Consider the following 21,920-nt stretch of genomic DNA (forward strand, 5'->3'; position numbering starts at 1 on the left):
CATGAAACTGTAATTCCTTGACTTCTTTATGGATTCAGTTTCGAGGCTGCTGGGCATACATAAGTTTATTACTTAGAAGAATGACTTGATGGTGAAATTAATACTGTGATTAGGTGAAATGAATATTGTGATTAGGTGAAATTGTGTCCAGTTTTGGTTACCACAATATAGGAAAGATATTAAGCCATTAGAGAGTGTTCAAAGGAGGGTAATGAAAATGGTGAAGGGCTTTGAGGGGGAACCATACAAGGAGTGGCTGAGGTCAGTTGGTCTGTTCAACCTGGAGGAGACTGAGAGGAGACCTTGTCGCAGTCTACAACTTCCTCAGGAGGGGAAGAGGAAGGGCAGGCACTGATCTCTCTTCTGTGGTGACCAGTGACAGGACCCAAGGGAATGGCCTAAAGTTGTATCACGGGAAGTTTAAGTTGGATGTTAGAAAAAGTTTCTTTCCGCAGAGGGTGGTTGGGCACTGGAACAGGCTCCCCAGGGAAGTGGTCACAGCACCAAGCCTGACAAGAGTTCAAGAAGCGTTTGGACAATACTCTCAGGAACATGGTGTGAGTCTTGGGGATGGTCCTGTGCAGGGCCAAGAGTTGGACTTGATGATCCTTGTGGGTCCCTTCCAACTTGGCATATTCTGTGATTCTGCGAAATGAGGTGAAACTGAACTAGAACCAGATGTTCTTTGCTACTAGAACTCACACAGACAAACACCTCAGCAATGGTTTAGATAATGCAAAATCATGTAACTGAAAACACGGATTGTATATTTCTTCATATTTATTTACTTTGGTTGTGATTACGCAGTCAAAATTCATGTATTCCAGCTATTTGAATGTGATTGCCATTTTGCACATAATGCTACATTCAAATATCCATGAGCATAGTCATGACTTGGGTTTAATTGAATCATAATAAACCAATCAAGAAATCAAAATAAACTATTAAAATATTTTATATGTATATGATTCCTGGCTTACTATTAGGAGTCTGAATGAAATAAATTATTGTTCAGAATTCTGAACACAGAAGTTAGAAAAATCAGAGGAGGTGCTCACAGTGGATGTGACAACACCAGCCCCAGAGGGGGACAAGATTGCTTGGGAAGAAAATGTAAGGTCGTGTTCAGTGAGCCGCCATGTTCAAAGCAGCTAAACACTCTTAGTGTGAAATTTCTCGGCAAAAAAAAATGTACAAGAACAATTTTGTGTTTCATCACTCAAAATCAGGACAGTCTATCTTTCTAGGAAAGCTGTATCATTTGAGCTATTTATTAAGCTTGCTACAGAAATGACTGGAGAAAACTCTGTGGTTTAGTATGCATGCCAGATACAAATTGAGTCATCAACTTTTCTGTAGGCTCGCTCTCCACTCTGTATGCGTGTCACCTAGAAAGATGGGAAAGTTCAGCTGGGTACGGTTTTCACTTCCGAACTTGCAGAGGTAAACAAATGCAAATATTTCTTTTTCGTGTATCTTTCCTTACAGGGGAGTGTTACACTTGGTTATCAAGAGCCATTTTGCAGGAACCAAGGCATGCACTAGCAATACTAATCAGTAAGCTGTTCCAAGAGTCAGTGGCTTGCTTCTTGCACTGAAGTAAAGCAATTATCTGTTGTAGAGGACCTAGCATCATCTCAAGGTGGCAAAAAAATTATCTGACAGGGTTCATAATTTGCCATGTGTTATGGTTTTATGACCTTAAGTTCCCAATTAAGTGGGATTGTGATGGTGACCATCGCAGGCTGAAACTAGATTATCTTTACGGTCCCTTTCAATCCAAACCATTCCGTGATGTTAAGGTGTCTAATTGGTTTTCACTCTACTTGTCTGGAGCAACAATTCGGACACAAGTAGGATATAGCAGTAAAAAGCGAGCAGAGGGCGTGAACGGGGTATGCTGACACACTCCACGGCTGAGCTTTCAGCCTCCCTCAAAACACTCTCCCCACAAAATCCAAAGAGACAATCGAGGGCCGCAGGCAGGCGGGAACCCTCCCGTCGCCGCACGTGCCGCGGAGCCGGGCCGTCCAGGGCCGGGCAGGGCGGGCGACCGGGGCGGGGGGACGCTGGGCAGACCGCGGCGGGAGCCCCGCTAGCACAGGAAGTCGCTCCGCCGAAAGAGGAGGAAGAGGCAGGATCGGAGCTGTGCCGCTCGGCCCCGAGGTACCCGCCGCGCTCCAGACAGGGCGAGGGGCCCCAGTTCGCCGGGCCGCGGGGCTGTCACGGCGGCCCGCCCCTCCCCGCCCGCGGGGGGCGCCGCCATTGGCCCCGCGCAGGAGCCGCCCGCCAGCGCGGCCAGCACGCTGCCCGCCGCGGCGCTGCGCGGCCATTGGCCCGCGGGAAGCGCTCCGCGCCGCCATTGGCCGGAAGCGCGCGCTGCCAATCGGGGCGGCCCCGCCCCCGGAGCGCGGAGCGGGGCCAGGCAAAAAAAGCGGCCGCGCTGTCCTGTCCGGGCTGGGGGTGCTGCCCTCACCGCAGGGAGCCTCTCTTGGCTGCCTGGGCTGCTTTTCCGTGTACCATCGAGTGTGCCGCGCTGGGGTCCCTCACCAGGCTACCTGAGGGAAACAAACCCCCCGTCAGGGTCTCGGCGGCCTTTGTTGCAGGTCTGGCCCGGGCCCGCCACTCTGGCCGAGCTGGCTGAAGCCCGCGATGCTTCCATGGGAGAGTAGCTCGCGGTTTTCCCTCGAGAGCGCGACTCCGCCCGTGCTGACGGGCAGTGGGGTGTGGTTGGTGTGAAACCCCGCCTGCCCGGGGTGTCGCGGTGGCTGGAGGTCGACAGTCCGCCGCTCTGTGTGTGCTGACCCCAGGCGCTCAGCGAGGGCGGGACGGGCCGGAGCCGCAGCACCTGCGGTGTGTGGCGGTGCTGGGTGTGTTTGGCCGGCTGTGGGTGTGCACTAAATCTGATACAACCCGGAGTTGTTGAGCTGGCGGTGTTTACCTTCCAGGCGTGAAGCGTTCCGGGTACATTGGGCTCCTTTGTATTTTCTGCAGAGTGCGCTGGTCATGGTTGCGCTCAGAAAATCCTGGACGGAATTATGTGAGAATATGTGAGCTGCAAAACTTCTGAATGTGAGGTGTTGGCAGGGGATTCTGCCACCGTGTTTGTGTGACTCGGAAGCTGCTCCACCTTCCATCAGCCTGCACAGTTACGAGGACAGAGCACAGCAGTACCAGAAAGCCCCTTTGAAAGACCTTATGGTGTAACTGGGCTGTATATACAGCACACATGTTCACACTCAGTAATTCAATTACATTTCTTGCAGGTTTTGAGTTCTCCCCTGTTGGGGACCAGGCTCATTCCTAAATAGCTAATCAGAATGAAAGAGTGCCTGTTACTAAAGATATATTGACTTTCATCCAGCCTTTGCTACTGATATGTGACTTCTATAGTGGAAAACTGTATACAGTGATTTTTAAGGGATACACAAAATTCTACAAATACGGGGAAAATTGAACCATTTTTTAAGTATTGCTGTTTGGCATGTCATCCTTGGCTGAATCACTTCCCGTTGAATCACAAAATAGGCTAGGGACAAACTTCATTGTTCAGAAAATAGTTTGTCTGTTCACGTAAGGAAAAACTTGGCAGGTTTTTTTTGTTGGAATGATCATCTTTGATCATGAATTAGTACTATTTACCTTGTGGGACTTCTTTTCTGTCTTCATGGAAGCAGTGAAGTTCTAAATCTACTTCAGGTCAGTTCTGTAAGTGTGAGCATAGAGAAAACAAAGTGTTGACTTTGAAATAAATTAATACAAACAGTTGACAGTTTTTTAAAAAAAAGGTGAGTTGCTCACTTTTTTGTTATTTTTCCCTCGGTATGTAAATCCCTTTTGTAATTTATTTTCTAATTTGTAATTCTATAATTTATGTATAGTCTTCTAGCTAAACCTGTTTGAGCAGGGATAGATGAGCACAAATAGATTGCCTCAAGAGGTTCTTTTCAACATCAACAATCCTGTAATTCTGTGAATTTGATTTATTAATGTAGCCAAGTAGAGATTACAACAAGGTTCTACAATTGACTTCTTAGTCTGCTTAAGTTAGTATTTTGTATCTGCAAAAACAATACAGAAAATACTCAGTTACTGTTTCAATGCAGATGTGGGAGCTCTTCAGATATCTAGATTTGGAAAGATTGCTTCAAATCAAATGACTAAAGCAGAGATTCCTGTTAACATTGGTAAAACTCCCCATATAATTAGCTTTAATTCTTGTATCAAATTACATACAAAGATGTATATGTCTTTCTGTTAAGTCGCATAAAAACAGGACTATTTCAGAGGAGCAGCTGAATTCCAGAGTTTAATTACTGCATTACATTGAATGACCATGATTTTTCCATACATCTTTCCTTAAGAACATACTTTAGCAAAAGGTAATATGCAAGGGGATACATACTTTCTTCATAAAATCAGGAGTAAAGGCAGTGATTTTATTACTGGGGCTTTTTTGGTTGTTTGGTCTTTCTTTTTATAAACCTGAATGATACAGAATAAGCTTATATGCACTCGAAGGTTCCACACTGACTTCTGCCCGTCCTGTGACTTCATAGCTCTCGCTGTTACACTCTGAGGCCTTTTCAGAGATGGAAGCCAATTTGTGTGCCAGTTTTGTAGCAGGTACGGGAAAATCCTCCCTGTTGGTCACAAGTACAGAATGGAGACTAGTCATGTAAGCTAATCTGTCAACCTGTGGTACTGCCCAGAGTATCTTTAGGATTTACTTAATTCAAATATTTCAGCCAAATCCCACAGCCCAGTCTAAAGGGCAATTTAAGCTCACTGTACTCTATTGCAGCAGCTCCAGGAAACCTCTAGTCTACACAGAAAACAAGACAAGGCTTTTATATTTTTTGCTGTGCAGTGCAGGTATTTTCCTTGGATTTTTCTGTGAAATTTGTTTCTTGAGACCATGAATTAATATTGGCTAGATAATTTTAAATGTCTTTAAAAATGAATCAATACCATCAAGATTAGTTAGAGTTAATTGCAGTTAGATTTTCAGAGTTTCTGTGAGATTCTTCTCATAACTAGGAAGTTGCTTTGTGGGTTTTTTCCTTTGCAATATTTCCATATTAATCTAAATTTTTCATTAGGCATGACAAGCTGTGAATTATAGATGAGGATAGGATACTTCGGAAAGTCTTTATATGTTGCTAAAGTGTTCTAATGTTACAAAATTAGGTTACTTGTTAAAAAACCCTAAACCAGTTGAATATCATCTTGAAGAACTGAGCCACCGTGTTAAGGACTTAGGAAGAATAAGTGAATTGTTGTGTTTACACATTATGAGATACATAGAGAGATTGCAACATAGATGGTTGTAAGGTATAAATAAAGAAGCCAATGATTTCCATTTGCAGTAGAAGTCTCCCTCAATCCTCTGACTCTCATACAATACTACTGTTGTAATGCAGTTACTCCTGAGAAACAAGACTATGAATGTCAATGTTATCTGACACAAATGCAGCTTTAAATTTTTCTACTCTTGTGGATTTTTTCATTTGCTTGCAGGTTTACTTTTGATTGAGGAAAAAATGTGAAGAGATTTATGGAATAAATACTAACTGTCATTTTTTTTTAATAAAAAATGAAGTGTATTTCAGTGAATAGCTATTCTCGTTTCAGATGAAGTCTGCAATGATTAAATATTAAAATGATCCATGGTTCAAATTAATATAAAAACTTTTCAGGACATTATTACAAAGATTAACATGTTTAATGTTTTAATACTTACATAGTTTATCAATCACAGACACAGTGAAACTGTTTTTAGTTATGAAGCTGATGATCCCATATATTATTGCAGTATTATGTACAACATATCTTATGTATCTTACAGCTCTTTAATAACCAGTTTTATTCTTGACGTATTTTTTGACACACAAAATAAGCAGTAACATTTTTTTTCCGTTTTGAGAAGATAAAAAGAAAGGGTATTTCTGTAAAAACTGTGGTGTTTGCCATTGAGGAAGGAACTCTGTTTCACATAATGACAAACACAGATGGTCACTGGTACAGCAACAGAAGAAGAAAAAGTTCTTGCTTATGTTTCCAAATAGGTGTTGAATTAATACAGCTTTAATATCCCAAAATTATCTGCAACAGCCTGATACATTTTTATTTGTTAGAGTTATGTTTGAAGGTCATGTGAAAATGTCAAGGCATCCCAGGTGCTTTTGTATCACTAGCTGTGCAAAGATGCTCCTGTAGTTGAGTAGGTTGAGTAAACACTTCAGGCATTCTTGACATGGACAGTGCTAATTCCTTTGTTTCTCATTTCTTTTTCATTTTTTTTAGCCACAGGGCTAAAAATCAGCATTAGTGATTTTTAAGTTTTATTCTGCCTCTCTAACTACACACTGCAGTGATACAATGGAGCTTTACGCAATACAGTTTATTGTGTCCCAGGACTTTTTGCAGTTTTAAATATGATAATTCATACGTCAACAAAATATTGTTTATACATGTGTTGTGATTGTTCTTGTCATCGTCTTTCACTCAGTATGTTTTACCATCAAAACCAAGGCAGAATTGGGAAGAAACACTGTGGTGAATTAGCCAATGTAAACCCAATAGCAGTTGTAAAGAAGGATGGGAAATGGGAAAGGAAGGGAAGGGTGCAATAGAAATTGCACCTGGAGAAGTGAATAAATGGGGAAAGACTGTTCTGACAGCAGAAGCTTATGGTGGGAGAAGTCCTTTACAGCAGAAAGGACAAGTGTGAGAGAGGAAAAGAGCAGAGGTTAGCACTAATATTGAGAATAATAATTTAACATTGGGAATGGTATTGGGAAGTTAAAATCCAGAGGGCAAGCTGAAGCACACATTTTGTACACAAGTTTATTGTCAGCTATTAATGCTGTTATTTCTAGTCTTAGGTAAGACAACAAAATAAAAGGTGGCATTTGTGTCATCTGTAGTTGGTTGCCTCTAGCCAGAAACCAAATTTATCCTCATGTATTTCTGTTGAAATCAAATAAATAATGGAACAAAATAATAACCTTTTATGTCACAAACTGGTTTTTATACTGGGAAAACAGATTGGGTTGGAAATGTAATAGATTTCAAAGTTTCAATTGTTTTCTCTCCGGCTGTCTTGTGTGGTGTAAATGAAGAAAAGGTTAAGTCTACCCATGATAATTCCTTCTCACATTTATGCTATCAGTCTTTGTATCTTTTTGTGCTTTTATCTGTTGTGTTTTCATTGTAATCTTTACATGTGAAGTTCTCAATTCTACAAACTCTTACACTGAAATTTATTCACAAATGGCTCTGACAGATGTGCTCTGGAAGCCTTAGATGCTGTGGTTTAAGATGCTGCCAGCTGGTCTCTTATCCCCACTCCTCAGACTGCAGTCTGGAAGGAAGTGCCAGCAATACCTGTGCCTCAGTTCACTTCCCTTGCCTGAACTCACATTTCTTTTGGGTGACTTGTGCTGATGCAGAGGCTGGGAATGGGATCCCAGGTCCTGGGGGCAGATCTTACACCTTCTTGTCCTTTCTTACAAGTTACTCCAGCAGAAAGATGATTAAGCACCTGGGTCAGCAACATCTTACAGCCTCTCAGACACTCAAAGTTTGTTTATGAGACCCCCCTGTATTTTTAAGTTGAACATGTTTAAAACTTTCTATTTTAAATTACCTGTATTTTCAATTTGTTACTGTACCAAGTCAGTGTGGAGGACATTTCCATACTTGGTTTTACCATACCAATCTCTACTTAGTAAACACCCCATGGTTCTGTCTGCTCTTAAAAGTGATCATGCCTAAAATCTTATATTAAAAACAACAGATCTTTCTTTCATATAATATGTATGCCATAGAAATTGTTCTGGTTTTAGTGTTGCTCTCATTGTGTGTGGAGCTGATTATGTTGCCTCCAATTAAGATTGCATCAGTTACTGCTAGACCAGTTTTGTATTACTTATGCTCTTGCCAAAAGGAAATAGTTAACCTGAAGCAGTGTTTTGTTTTATTTTTGTGTGTTGACTGTCAAACTGAAAGTACATTATTTATATAGCTAACATTTAAATTTGATTAGGTCCTTGATTTACTGTTACTCAACTAAAATTAATTTTAAAATTAGGACTGTACAGTAAAATAAAATGGATAAAGAGCTGGTGAGCTGCCAGCACTCAGAAATAATGGGTGGAAGGCCACTGTCAAAGGTTGAGAGTGTTGAGGACTCTCCCCAGTGTTGGTGTCAAGTGTGATGTGCTTTGCAGTTTTGGTCAATTGTGTGTATAAAAACATAAAAGCAATAGTGACAAACAGGGGATGGTTCAGTGATTGCTGGACTGATAAAAAAAAAGATGTTTAAAGCAAGGCTGAGATCATGGTAACAGGAGTCTGTTAAAGTGCAGTTTATCTAGGTGTGTGGAGGAGCAAGGAACGCTGGAGGTGTGTGCAGAATGGAAGATTTTTATCTTGTAAAGCTGTGACTGAGGGAGGACTTGGGGGTTAGTGAGAAAGTTCCTGTAGCCAAAGGGGATTCAAGTGCATGACAGTGTCGAGAAGAGCTGGTGCTGCCTAGTAGAGGTGAGAAGAGAGGCAGGAGCATGGTTTAAATCCCATTAATAATACCAGGGCTGGAATGTTGCATCTAGTTTTATTTCTGTGAAAACCATGTCCTGAAAAATTTGAAAGCATGATGAAGGTCCCGAAAGACACAGACTTAGTTCTGTTAATAGCACTGCCCTTGGTAGGTGGGCTTGAGAGTGGGTTCTGGTTTGTTGTGTTCATTCTGACCCCAGGTCTGCCCTACCTTGCCCACTGTGGAGCTCAGCAAGCTCTGTTACTTCTCCCACCCACCTGCCTGCTTCGGAGGCCCTCCTACATACATATTGTTGAGTGTCCTAAGTGAGGCTGTGCTACATCTGTGTGAATTTATCGTTTCTTCCCTTTTTCAGAGGATGTGAAAAGCATTGTTTCTATTTTGTTGTGTATATATGTATATATATATGCAGCATGGAAAGCTTTTTAGAATATGCGTTTCAACTAACTTAAGTATGGTTATAATGGAACCGCTAAGAATTGCAGCAGCTGATAATTTAGTGAGTTTTTTAGTTCTGAAATCACAGGGTGGTCAGAGCAAGGGTGGATGTTGCTTTCTTTGGAATTTTTTGACATGTTATTTAATTTATGAATGAATCTTTCTGTAAATTGGAGTGGAAAGGTTAATAAAGCATTCTTACTTTTTTAAAAAAGCTGCTTACTTTTTTATCTGAAACATAAGATAATTTGAAAGCCTGTGTTATTTCAGTATCTTTCTGGGTATATGAAGCTAGAGACCAATAGGCTAAATAGGAAGAGGGTATTGGAGGAAAATTATTATAGAGACAAAATCTATTGAAAAGAGCTTAAGACTATTTTCATTTTAAGTACACCAGTGGGGTTAAATAATATTAGTAACTTCTATTAGAGTAACAGATCATAATAATTTAAAACAAAAGTTCCCAGCGTACTTGCTAATATCCTTTATGGCTTCAGTAAAACACATATGAAATAATTTACAAAGCAAAGCTTCTGGATGAATTCTTCCAGCTCTGCACGGGAAGAGTGCCTGTTTATCTTCATGCATGTTTATAGAGACCCATGGAAATTATGATCTAAATGTGGGTACCGTACTAAAACATAGCCATATATGCATAGTAAAGAATTCAAAGCACTTGCATTCTGTCATTTATTGCACACAAATAATGTATATTGTATAGACTTGGTTCAATTCTGTATTCTGACCATAGAAGGACTCTATAGAATATGTACTGTATCTTGAGAAGACTTTCAGGGGGATGGAGTGGTGTGTAGGAAACCGCTCAGGACAGTGGCTCCCTGACCAAACTTGTTTCTTGGCTGGTTTTGAGCCTTCAGACTTAAGCACTGTCATTGCTGAAAATAGTGAAGAGCTGGAAGGATGTACTAAAGTGTTATACATTTTCATTTACTCACGGTATTAAAATAAATAAATAGATCAGTGTGGAAACAACTGGGACAGCTGTAAAGCTGAACGCATTGGATAAAGTATTTCGAAAAGTAAAAGTGGAAGCAACTTAGCTAAAGTCCTTTTCAGAGTTGACCCAGCTCTCCTTAAACTTTTAAGCTTGGTTATGGAGCTGTACAGCTATTGGGAGAGTAGTGGCCAGATGGGGCAATTGTAGCAGGAAGAGAGCAGACCTGCAGTTTCTTGTGATGTTGGTGTGTTCTAACCAAAACCAAACTGAACTCATTTTACTGTATGCTCTAGAAGGGGTTTTTTGTTGTTTTTATGTCATCTACAAGGCTAGATTTCAGGCACTGCATCCTCCTTCTCCTAATGTGCAGGAAATGTGCAAGTGGGCTTTTGTGATGGTTTTTTTGTTTGTTTGTTTTCTTTATGGCAGTGCTGAAGCATAAATACTCCTTTGACTCTAGCTAAAGGCATGTGCAAACTCCTAGTGCTTAGAGAGATGCACTCAGGAAATTAGAGCAAATGGAGTGGATTGTCATCTGCCTCTTTATCTCAGGCTACCGTTCCTGAAGAAATGCTTGCAAGCTACTCATTGAATAATCTCTTTTAGGAGTCCCATAACTATTCCATTCATAACTGATTTGAGGTATAGGAATCTCTAATCAGAGGTATTTTTTTAGGCCAGAGGAGGCCAACCTTTCACATGTCAGAATCCAGGATCTTAAAAAGATGTACCATCTCCTAAAGCAGCAACCCATCAAAAAGTGTTCAATTTTGTATTTCACTAATACTTTTATAGTAAGTAGAATTTCATGTGTACCGTATGACTTGAAACATCCAAAGTAATATTTTTTTTTTGTCAATGTGTTTGTCTCAGTTGGTGTCATCCTTTCCTTTGGTGTTTTTCTGGACAATGAACCCTGCAGCAAAATGTCTTCCTTGTGACACACGCACACTGTTCAGGAGCAGAGGGAATAGATGGGGTCACAGTCTCCTCCCACCCCATTCCCATTAGTGGGAAAAGCCATGAAAAGAGCCCAAGCAGACATTTGCACAAATAGTTGCATCCAGCACCTTCAAACATTCATATAATGTTCTGCTACTTCAACTGATACTTTTCTGCTGGTTGATAATTTTCATTTTCGCTGCCTTTCTTCCCAACTGCACTCCATACTTTTCTCTGTCTTAAAATGAGGCAAGTAAGCAGTTTACCAGACTTTCTGATGGCTATCAAAGCTTATTGTTTCATTTGGTGCATAGAGGTTTTAGCCTGATTTTGATCCATGCCTTTAGTTCAATTTGTGTTCAAGATTCAGATTTTTGATGGATATGAATGATCTTACATTCTCCTCTTTGCCCAAATAGAATATAAAGCTCCCAAAAAGCTTACTTTATTATTTATTTTAAAAATCATTGCCTTTAATGGGATCTCTACGTAGGTTTCAGGAGAGCCAAGTCTTGAGCAATTTAGATATAATCTGCAGAGAGTGTGCTTGGCCTATTGTTTTGAACTACTTTGAAACTACTGAGCCAATATTATTTAAGCTGTATTAAACTCTTCACCCAATTATGGTGTAATCCTTCAAAACAATAGAGTAGGACTTGGTTTTGAAAATGCTGCTGCTAATATCTATGGGTCTGTTCACTAAGCCTGGCTGTTAAGCTCATTATTAAGTGCTGCAGGGCTGAACTTTACATTTTATATGTTGACACTAAGTTAGCTACTGGTTTATCTACTGGTTTTTGCCTCAATTTTAAAAAAGAAAAAAGTACAAAAAAAAGATGTATCATGTTAATACCAATGAAATGCATGTCAACTTTATCTTCTGATCTTTATGGGGAAGATTTGCATCTGGACTCAGTCCTGTGCCATGTGGTCTAGGAAGACCCTTTTTGAGCAGGGAGGTTGGACCAGATGACCCACTGTGGTCCCTTCCAACCCATTCTGTGATTAACAGGTTACACTATGTTTAATCAGTTACTGAAAAATGGAGGAAAACATAAATACCAAACCCACCAAATTAAAATTCTTTACACTTAATGTTTCTTTTGCCTTGTGACTAGAATAGATTTATTTTTTTTAAGCTGAGTTGCTTGTCTGAACGCCTAATACAGCATGTGAAACAAAACATAATGCATAAAACTATTTTCCTTCCTTCGTAGATCAGTCTGTTTAATACTTATTGAGCTGTAGTAGTTTCAGAGAAAGGAAAAAAAATGCGCATTCATTCTGAACACTGGATAGAAAGATTACCTTTTAAGTCCTTTTGAATACCAAGTTTAGTAATGGAACTAATAATTCAGTTTTGCTGAAGTGTTACGATTAGGTCTACGTGGACTGAAGTATTATTTGCTGCTGTCATTTGTAGTGTGCTTTCAACTTTCGTAAGCTTGCTCGGGGTAAGAAGTGTAGCAATCATTAGGCTATAAACATGATGACCAGTTTTAGCAATTAGAATGACTTGAAGTCACATGATGGAACGTTGTGTTATATTACAGTGGAGTATGTCACAGAAGGGCATGTTTGTCTGTCTCCCGCCTTTGTGCCTGTGTGGCTTATTTGTGGCTGTTTTCTCTTTTGGTTTTCAGTTATTAGGTTGATTTTAATTGCTGAGAGTTGGGTTTCTGCTTGAATGATAGACAAATTCAATGAAAATGGAGTCAAAATAGATGGAATATCAATATTAGAATTAATAGGGAAAAATTAAGCTGAAACTTAGCCTAACATACTTCAAAAAGCATTTTTTGTTAAAACAGCATGAGAAGAAAGGAAAAATTCCGGCAGTTTCAAACTGTCTTGTTTTGATGTATTGCTTCTAAAAAACTCCTTCAGCTTTTATATCATTCACTCAGAAATCTTGTGGTTTTAATAGTCCAAGATAATGCAAGGGAAAAGAAAGGCACAATATAAACAGAAAGCATGATCAATTTTTGTGTATGTGAATAACTTAAGAAGTTACAAGATTTATTCTCACTGAAGGTCCTTATCCCATTTTACAATATTGAAAACTTTGTGAAACCGACTGTCCTCTGGATGGTCGTGAACTGTAGTTTAAGATTAAAATACTAAAGGGAAGGATAATTATTCCCTAAGTAATTCTTCTCACTTAAGGAAGAATCAGAATTTCATTTCCATCAAAATGAACCTAAGCTTAAAAACCTACAACTGAGAAATTAACAAGTGTATATAATTAAACCACTCAGGCTTATAGCAAGCTATATCTTGTGGCAGTCCCAGGAAAGAAGTATCATATAGGAAAAATGGAATTTTTGTCAGTTCCCCAAATTAAAGGGAGAGGAGAATAGAGAAGTTATTTTCTCATTTAAAGAAGGGAAATCACTCTTTCCTTGCTATAACACCTTTTTTTTTTTCTTGGTTTGGAATAAGACTTCAGGAAAACCATGTAGGATTCTATTAAATTCAAGAATGGCAACTTCATAACATATTAGAAGTGAAGTGCTCAGCAGACTTAGCTGATTTTGTAATTTAAGGTCTATGACCTCTAGCTTTATACCTGTTTTATTTAAGTTATTCCCTACTTCATCAAAGGAAATGAGTGCTGAAGGGATGTATGATGGGCATCAGAGAGGGAGTAAAACTGCCTGGATTTAACTGAACTGTGGAATGTTCACTTTTGACGCTTCAGTTACTGAGGTGGAGCAAATAATTGTTTCTCATTGTTGCTCTTAACTCTGGAGGCAGAGGGTGTGTGCTTCATTTGTGTCTTGTGTAGTTGAGGTGGTGGTGATGTCCTCTGCACCTCCCCTCATACCACAGAGGTGGCTGTACAGCATCTGTGGTCGCTCCCATGAAAGCTGTATCCATGCTTGGCAGATGTGCCTCTGGGCATTGGGATAGTCTGGATGTCTATTCTCTTTCTACCCTTTTTAGCTCTGATTTCTACCATAGTCCTGTGTCTATCCCCTGCACCTTCTCCACCCCACCCCGCTCCCCCTCAAAAAAAGGAAGTTTAGACAGATTCTGTTATTTTGAAGAATGTTATTCTGAAATACTACATATGATGTCATTTATTGTGTAATTTTCACTTTAGCAGATATTGCTCTGGGAAGTACTGCATTTTGAACTGCCTGGCAAGGCAGAATTGAACCACATGTATGCTTTTTTTCCTTGATGAACTTCTTTAAGGATATCTTCTTGAGACATCAGTGCCATCATAGATTCATAAAAATGAAAAAAAAAGTTCATCCTTGAATGTTTGGAATTTTAAATTTGTTAGATGAAAATCTGTCTTCATATTAAATATATGTTTCACAGATGGTATAGCTCTACTCATATCTGAAGTGAGTAGGGAATTTTTTTCTGAAGACAAATAGCATCCTAATAATGAAAAATAAACATAAGGTACCTAGAATCACTACAAGTAAGAATATTCTTCTGCAAAATGTCATGCTTTTTTATTACAAGTATAACACCAATTGCTAAATAGGTATCTTCTGTATAAGTAATGTTTTTATTAAGTGAGTTTTGGCCTAGTACATTTTGATTCTTCTTCCTGTAGAAGCTGTGACAAACTGTATTCTACCAGGAATGGAAGGAACCTTTTGACATATTTAATAACCTCTTTTTGCTTAAGAAAATGTAGTGGGTTGACCCTGGCCAGATACCAGGTACCCACTAAAGCTGCTCTTTCACCCTCTGAAACTGGACAGAGGGGAGAGAAAAAAACCAGCTAAGAATTCGTGAGTAGAGATAAGAGCTGGGAGAGGTCAGTTACTGATTACCTTCACGGGCAAAACAAGACTCAGAGGGGGGATAATACTTATATTTATTACTAACCCGAGAAGAGCCAAAGAGTGAGAAATAAAACAGTCTTAAAAACACCTTCCCCCCACACCTCCTTCCTTCCATGTTCTCCCTCTTCCCCCCCAGTGATGCAGGGGGACGGGAATGGGGGTTGCAGTCAGTTGTTCTTTCTGCCACTGCTCAGGGAGAGGAGTCCCTCCCACAGGAGACAGTCCTTGATGGATCTCTCCGGCGTGAGTCAATCCCTCAGGCAGCAGCTCTTCCCAAACTGCTGTCCCGTGGGTCACTCCTCCATGGGGTGCAGTCCTTCATGCATCAGCTGTACTGATGTGGGTCCCCCACAGGGGCCACAAGTCCTAGGCAGGAAAAACCTGCTCCAGCGTGGGCTTCCCTCTCCACGGGCTGCAGGTCTCTGGCTGGACCCTGCTGCATCTTGGGCCTCCCGCAGGGTCACAGCCTCCTTCATGCATCCACCTGCTCCAGCATGGGCTCCTCCATGGATGGGTCTCTGCACCCTGATGGTCCTCCATGGGCTGCAGGGGCACAGCTGCTCCACCATAGTCTGCACCACGGGCCGCAGGGGCCACAGCTCCGGCACCTGGAGCACCTCCTGCCCCTCCTTCTGCCGCGGTCCAAAATGGGAAAAGGATCACGCAACAGCACAAAGGGGTTTGAGCCAAGTAGAAGGTTGCTCCAAGCTATCACATTTTATTCTTGTCAGGAACTCACTTATGCAGGGTAGGATGGGTAAGGGTCCAGAACTGGGGGTGGAGACACACCATATATGGAAAGGGTAGGAGGGGCTCAGGCCTTATTAGTGTATAGGGGAGGAGAAATGTCCAAATAAAGGCATTTAGGGGCGGAACAATACCAAATAAGGAAATACTGCAATGCAGTAAATTCTAGCCAATCAGAAACAAGGAATAGAACATAAGGGAATAAACATATTAGAATTTGATAAAACTGGGGTACAAAGCTTTTCAAACCATGCATTAATAATTCTATAACTGTCCTTTGGTAAAGTTAGTTTCTCTTGTCTGTAATGACGAGATTTTACGGCATCAGCAAGTGTCCACATGCCTCTGTCATCTTTCGTACGCTTCTTACCATCTTTGGAACTTCCCCCAGTCTTCTCTTGTGCCCACTGCATCCTTCTGTACTGACCTGGGTGTCTATCTTGTTATTCCCATGTTCTCACTCCGCTCTTCCCTGGCTGGAATTTCTTCTGCACAACAACCTTCTGTTCTTAAATATATTATCACAGAGGCGTTACTATTACTTCTAATTGGCTCAGCCTTGGCCAGTGGCAGGAAGTCCATCCCGGAGCCATCTGACATTGGCTCCACAGGACAGGGGAAGCTTCTAGCAGCTTCCAACAGAAGCCACCTCTAGCCCCTCCCCCTCCACACCAAAACCCAGCCGCAGAAACCCACTACAGAAAGCAATTTTACATAAATACGGAGTCTTTTTAAAAAGTCTTGTTCAGGTTTTGCAACTCCTGAAATTTTCACTTTGTTCCTGGCTGTGAGTAAAGTTAATGATAATCTTTTCAACTCTTCGGGTGTTTAAAAACATTTAGCAAAAGTATGTAGATTTTTGGTAAAGGAGCAAATGCAAATATTTAGGCCTAAATATTCCCACCAAATTTTAGGCACCCTGAAGAGGTTTAGGAGCATAACAAGAAAGCAATATTGCTGGAGGTGATTTGCATTCCTTACCATTACATATCTTTCTTCAGCCATTATAAAGGAAGGAGAGGTGACCTCCTGTATAACTTGTGTGTCTCATGTTCCTGAAATTTAGTGGAACTAATCAGGGCTGTTGATGAAATTTATTTTTCATAATATATTGCCTTAAGATTTTGAAACATTCAGGAGAATACTCTGAAAATTCATGTGAACCTGTGTATTACTTTCGTTAAAAAAGTGCAGAGCTAATTTCATGGGTTTTGTAGGTACTGTATAGCTGTCAAACAACAGAGCGAGCTGCTTTCCCTAGAGTGCAAAGGGCACTTAGTGGAAATGACAATATATGTTTTGTTCCTAATGCTTACATGAAGCTGTGAAACTACCTGATATATGTCAGAATAAAAATTGTAGTTCCTTTATGATTTGAATCTTGGGATGTGGTACAGCGTTTGTTGTCCTTGTGTAGAAAGTTAAGATTATTTTAATATCTGTTCCAGCTGGAGTTATGGATCCTGATTTTTTGATTAATTTTCCCAAATTTAATTGAATTTAAATCACCTCTGCTGCTTTCCAGATTAAATTAAGAAATGTTAAATTCCTTTTATTAAAAGAAAAATAAATAAATCCCAAAATAAAGCAAAAGTAGATTCTGCAAGAAGCAACATGGGCAGGGTACTCTTTCCTTTGAAATAACAGTCTCATCCTTTGAAAAAGACTTTCCAGAGGAATGGTGAAGACTACTGTAAGACTTATCAATAAAATATGAATTTATTTTATTTTCCATTTTTTTTATTTGTGCAAGGTTATTTTAAGTAGTGGTGGTAAAGATTTCTAAATTCTTTCTCTTGGCTGAAGTATGGTTGAAGAATTCAACTGCATTGTTCTTGCAGTTCTAGTTGCAGACTTCTTCCAGTGCTATACTGATAGACCTTAACTGCTGTACTTCAGCAGTATACCAAAAAAAGCCAATTAAAATAACCAACAGCAGTTATTTCCAAAATACCCAAAATGTTCAGATTATGAACCTGCATTACATCCAACAAAACAAACAAAAAAGGAATTATTTTTAAGGTAGATAGCTATTTGCAATTAAGGATGAGCACATATAGAGATGCTGAAGACTTGGTACAATAGTGTTACATTTGTAGTGGTTCTTTTCTATCCCGAAGTTTTACTTGCTTTTCTCTCAACTGACTAGTAATACTTCAGCTACGGAACCAGTCATTTCATTGATTATTTCTTTTATGTGCCCTCTGTTAGGTAACTTACTGTTGAAGAATACAGACATACTATCAAATATCACTGCTAAGAAAGTTTGTGTGCATGAACATATGTATGTCTTTTGAGTGTTCACTGGTTCACATTTTAAGCTTTATCACTGTTATTAATCATTTGTATTGCACCAATGATGTTCAAAATGCAATCTTTGTGCTATATAGTTCCTATTCTTATTTTTATTAGTATTTTTACAATCATTCATTATAAGTTTTCTATTTCATTAAAGAAATGCTACTTCATTTTCTTTTTTTTTTTTTTTGTTGATGTACAAAACGCTATGTATATATCAAGAACAGTGAGCTGGGATTCAAACACTCCCGTAGCCAGACCTTGAATGGACATTCAAAATTAGTTTTTATCTCACAAAATACTATTGGTAGTTGAAGGTGATAGTAGGCAAACTATTATGTGTTTTAATTATTTTCAACCACTGCTTAGGAAAAGAAGAGAAAAATAAAATCTCTGAGGTTTATACTCTCTGAGAGTATAAACCTTTAAAGGTGAATTCCTAGAGGGGAAGTGAAAGGGGGTGAAAAAACAGTGAAGGGTACCACAAAAACAAAGATGTCTTTTAGTCTTGTAGTATCTCTGAAGCAGAAATAAACAAAAAAATAATTCGTTTGGGCCTCACTTTGTTTTCTTAAAACCATCTTATATAAAAGCTTGAAAGTTGAGGACAGCTCACGTTGCCTTCATATCGTCTGAAATTACTCTTGAAGTATTTTTAGTTGCCAGTAAAAGGAGCAGTGGCAAGCTCCTTATGTGTTTTTTAAAATTGTTATGTAGTCATTAAAATTTCAGGGAGTTGAAGGCTGCTTGGGATGCATGCAGCATGGCAGGCTACCTATCCCTTTGGTTGGTGAAGAAATTCAGGAGAAGCCAGATCCTCCCCTTGCTGACGTCAGAGATAGCAAAATGGCCAGAGACTCGAGTGCAAATCTCATTTACAGTGAAGATGACCTATTATTCTGGGGTGACCACTGTTATTTTAAATGGGGAGAATTAGTTTTGTGACTCATAAAGGTTTCAGGCTTTTCCTTTATGTAAAAATGGTCAGAACGTTACATTGAAAACCACTCCTACAGCAAGGTTCATAAATAATAAATATTACCTCTTATTAATCCATATTTTAGCTTAAGTCTGGCTCATGGCAAGTTGCTTCCTCAGGGAATACGAGATTCTTTGCAAGAGAAGGTGATGAGCCATAGTCCCCAAGGAATTAAATTGTGAAAACAATCTCAGTTTTGTACATACTAATATAGATCCGTTATTCCCTTTCCACATCTATCACAGCACATTCTAAATTGTGGCTGATCTTTTATGCAAATAGCTGTCTTATTAGACATCGGGCTGCATGTGCCAATGTCTCCATGGGTTTCTCGGGCGTTTGCTATCTAACCATCAAAGCAGTGGAAATGAATGATGATTACTGCATCCCTTTGAAGAACAAAGAGTTGAGGTTCTAAATGTGGGAGTCGGTGACACTGATCCATGGAGACAAATGCGAGTATCTCTGTGGCTCATATTAAATCATAAAGAAATAAGTCATTAAGAAATAATTTTTGCCTGTGTTTTCTTCTTGTGTTTTATTGGCATTGCTAAAACTGCAAACATCTTTCACAGCTGATGTTTTGTTACAAAACATTAGTAACTATTGAAATTGCAAAAGGCAAGTCAAAACAGTCTCTAACAGTGGTGTAAAAAGACCAAGAACTAGTTTTGCAGTGTAAAAATGTATCTGTTGTCTCCTCAATTAGCTGAAAGTTCAAATAGTTCTTTTATTAATTATTATGATGTGAACGTTATGTGCAAAATGCAGCTCAGTCTAGAGAATTTCTGGGAAGTGTAATAGAAAGAAAAAAAACCCCAACCCAGTGGATTACAGTTCACCGCTTATGTGTTTTACATAAAACAGGGAGTATTCTCTGAATTCGACGAAAGTAATGTATGGAAACATTAGAACACTATAATTGAATTTTCAGTTCAGAATAAAAAATAGTAGCAGTCTTCTGTACCTTGCTATTAGTCCTGAATGCATTTAAAAAAGGTTGCTGACTTTGGAGCATCTAAGTTAATTCTATGCCCTGTGTCCCACATGTGAAATTAAGGAGCCTGGATTTGTTGCTTTTCATTAAATTCTAATAGTTACTATAGAATAGATAAATACAAAATAATAAACTTTGTGGTTTTAAAATGCACAAATAACTGGGCGAATCATTTCTGCAGCTATATTTTAAACCTTTTTTGAAGCTATGAAGGAAATAACGATGAATGTTTAAGCTTGGGATGCTGACAGTAGCCTATTCAGCAGTGCTGTGGCATGCTTTTTGGTTCATGATTTGGCATCTCAATGCCTTCAAGGGCTGCACTTCCCAGACAGCGTGCCTTGGCAGAGACTAGGGAAGCTTGTCTTGCTGTAACACGGCTGGTTATGCCTAACAGAAAAGTACAACTCTTGCAGATACTCAAAGGCCATATGTGCACAATCTGCAGATGGTTTATGGCTGAATCCAGGGTGATTCAGCCAAAGTTTGCCCTTCGCATTGTGCTCGCCAAGGCTGGTTGGGAAAAGGCAGGGGTTGGCTGCTGTGCGTCTTTAGTGCTTGAACCACAAATCTGACACTTTTGGAAGATGTCAGTCCTCTCGTGAGTGCAGGCGCTGATGCTGGGACTTTTGTGTCATAGAGGCAGTCAGATGGTGGGGCTTATCATCACTGTGGTGCGTAATGTCTTCAGCCCAGTCAAACTGGTTCAGTCTCAGTGTTTTGAGCAATAAGCCAGTTATTCCTTAATTAGGGAAAAAGAGGTGAAATTAGCGTGTTTGTAGGATCTTTCTGTATCGTTTGAGTGGCAACCTTGTGAGGGGATGAATACAAGACCATAAGGTTTTGCATGTTATAAGGTACATTGGAAATTGGGTAGAACACTATTCCGATGATGCTTTTTCAGATACATGGGTGGTGTGGGAGCACCAGTGTACCAAAAAGAGCATCTTTGGATGGATCAGAGTGCACTTCTCTGTGCAATCCTAGTGTCACCTGCTTGCACTGTGCAATACATGAGAAGCCCATTCAGGAGCTGGGATGGTTGTTATGTAAATGCACTGAAGATGATTTAAACTATCAATACCATGGCTGAGAGGTGTAAAATGGACACAGACCCAGCTCTCAGTTTTTGTTCTCCACTTTCTTTTGATTCACAGATATCTAGACCCCATGGCAGGAAGGTAGGAGAGTGTGGGGTTGCTGTGTTTTAGGTATCTGTTCCCCCCTTTTGCTCAAGGTGGCTGGAGGGATGTGTCTGCAGGTGGGTTTCCCGAGCAATTACATCTGTGGGTGCACACATGCCTAGTCCTGCCTCTGACTCCTGTGTGTAGTGCCAATATGTTTGCCAATAATGGAAACAGCTCTCAATACTGCATTCACTCCCTGGTTTACTAAAGAAACAAATTATATAGGAATGTAATTCAGTGGTACCAAATGCAGAATTACAGTGCAATCAGTTTAAATCCTTTCTTTTTTCTTTATTTTTATACAAACTAACAGGCATTATGTAATGTTAATAACCCATGCAATGGAGAAAAAGGTATGTTTAGAATGTATCTAATAGTCTTCAGAATAGTGATGATTAACTCCAATGTCTCATTGTACTCTGGGAAGGCTTATGTCTTTGTGTATAATCAAGTAAATGTTGCTTGTTACCATTTTTTCTGATATTATAAGTAATAGATTTTCTTAGTAATTTATTTAGGAATAATGTTGTGCTTTTGTGGTTTTTTGTTGTTGTTTTTTCTAATGCAGTGATTTTTTGGATTGAAAACAATGGGTAGAAAAGATGCCTCTACATCAAGGACTCCTGTTGACCAGTACAGGAAACAGATAGGTAAGAGTTCAAAAGAAAAGTTTGTCTGCTTTAAAAAAACCTTTTTTTTTTCCAGTCAGACCAGCTACTTTAACAAAATGTATTACTCCTCTTCAGAAACTTAATTTTGCAAATGCTGTTGACTAATTCATTCAGTAAAACCTTTTATGAAGGCAGTGTTTTGAGTAACTTGATCAAGTTCATGCTCTGTGTTTGGAAATACTAGTGAAATACTGCAGTGAAGTGACTTCACAATGTTTCTGAACTGTAGGAACTTTCCTTATTTTCCTGATTGTCTCTAATTTCAGATATGGGCATTTGTAACAAAATGCTCTTCCTTATTCATAACAATTTTTGAAACACTGAATGACAC

General features: G+C 39.6%; 1 protein-coding gene and 1 long non-coding RNA gene across 3 annotated transcripts in view; one reads left to right on the forward strand and one right to left on the reverse strand.

The window, feature by feature from the left end:
- Nucleotides 1–1,088: 1,088 nt before the first annotated feature.
- Nucleotides 1,089–4,537, reverse strand: LOC108640725. Its single transcript, XR_001921427.2, has 4 exons — nt 4,406–4,537; nt 3,643–3,706; nt 2,942–3,026; nt 1,089–1,388 (listed from the first exon to the last, which is right to left on the reverse strand). It is a non-coding gene; the product is annotated as an uncharacterized LOC108640725 (long non-coding RNA).
- TRIQK (triple QxxK/R motif containing) overlaps nt 2,905–21,920 on the forward strand; it is a 59,201-nt gene continuing 40,185 nt past the window's right edge. Inside the window, exons 1-2 of one of the 2 annotated variants that reach the window (XM_018078569.2) lie at nt 2,905–4,678; nt 21,487–21,568. In XM_018078569.2, coding sequence (XP_017934058.1) covers nt 21,508–21,568 — 61 coding nt within the window. In that variant the 5' untranslated portion in view covers nt 2,905–4,678; nt 21,487–21,507. The remainder of the gene's footprint in view (nt 4,679–21,486; nt 21,569–21,920) is intronic. The other variant, XM_018078582.2, reaches the window with a different exon arrangement.

The sequence above is a fragment of the Manacus vitellinus genome, unplaced genomic scaffold (genome assembly GCF_001715985.3).
Source record: "Manacus vitellinus isolate BGI_N305 unplaced genomic scaffold, ASM171598v3 scaffold_1_pilon, whole genome shotgun sequence".
Lineage (NCBI taxonomy): Eukaryota > Metazoa > Chordata > Aves > Passeriformes > Pipridae > Manacus > Manacus vitellinus.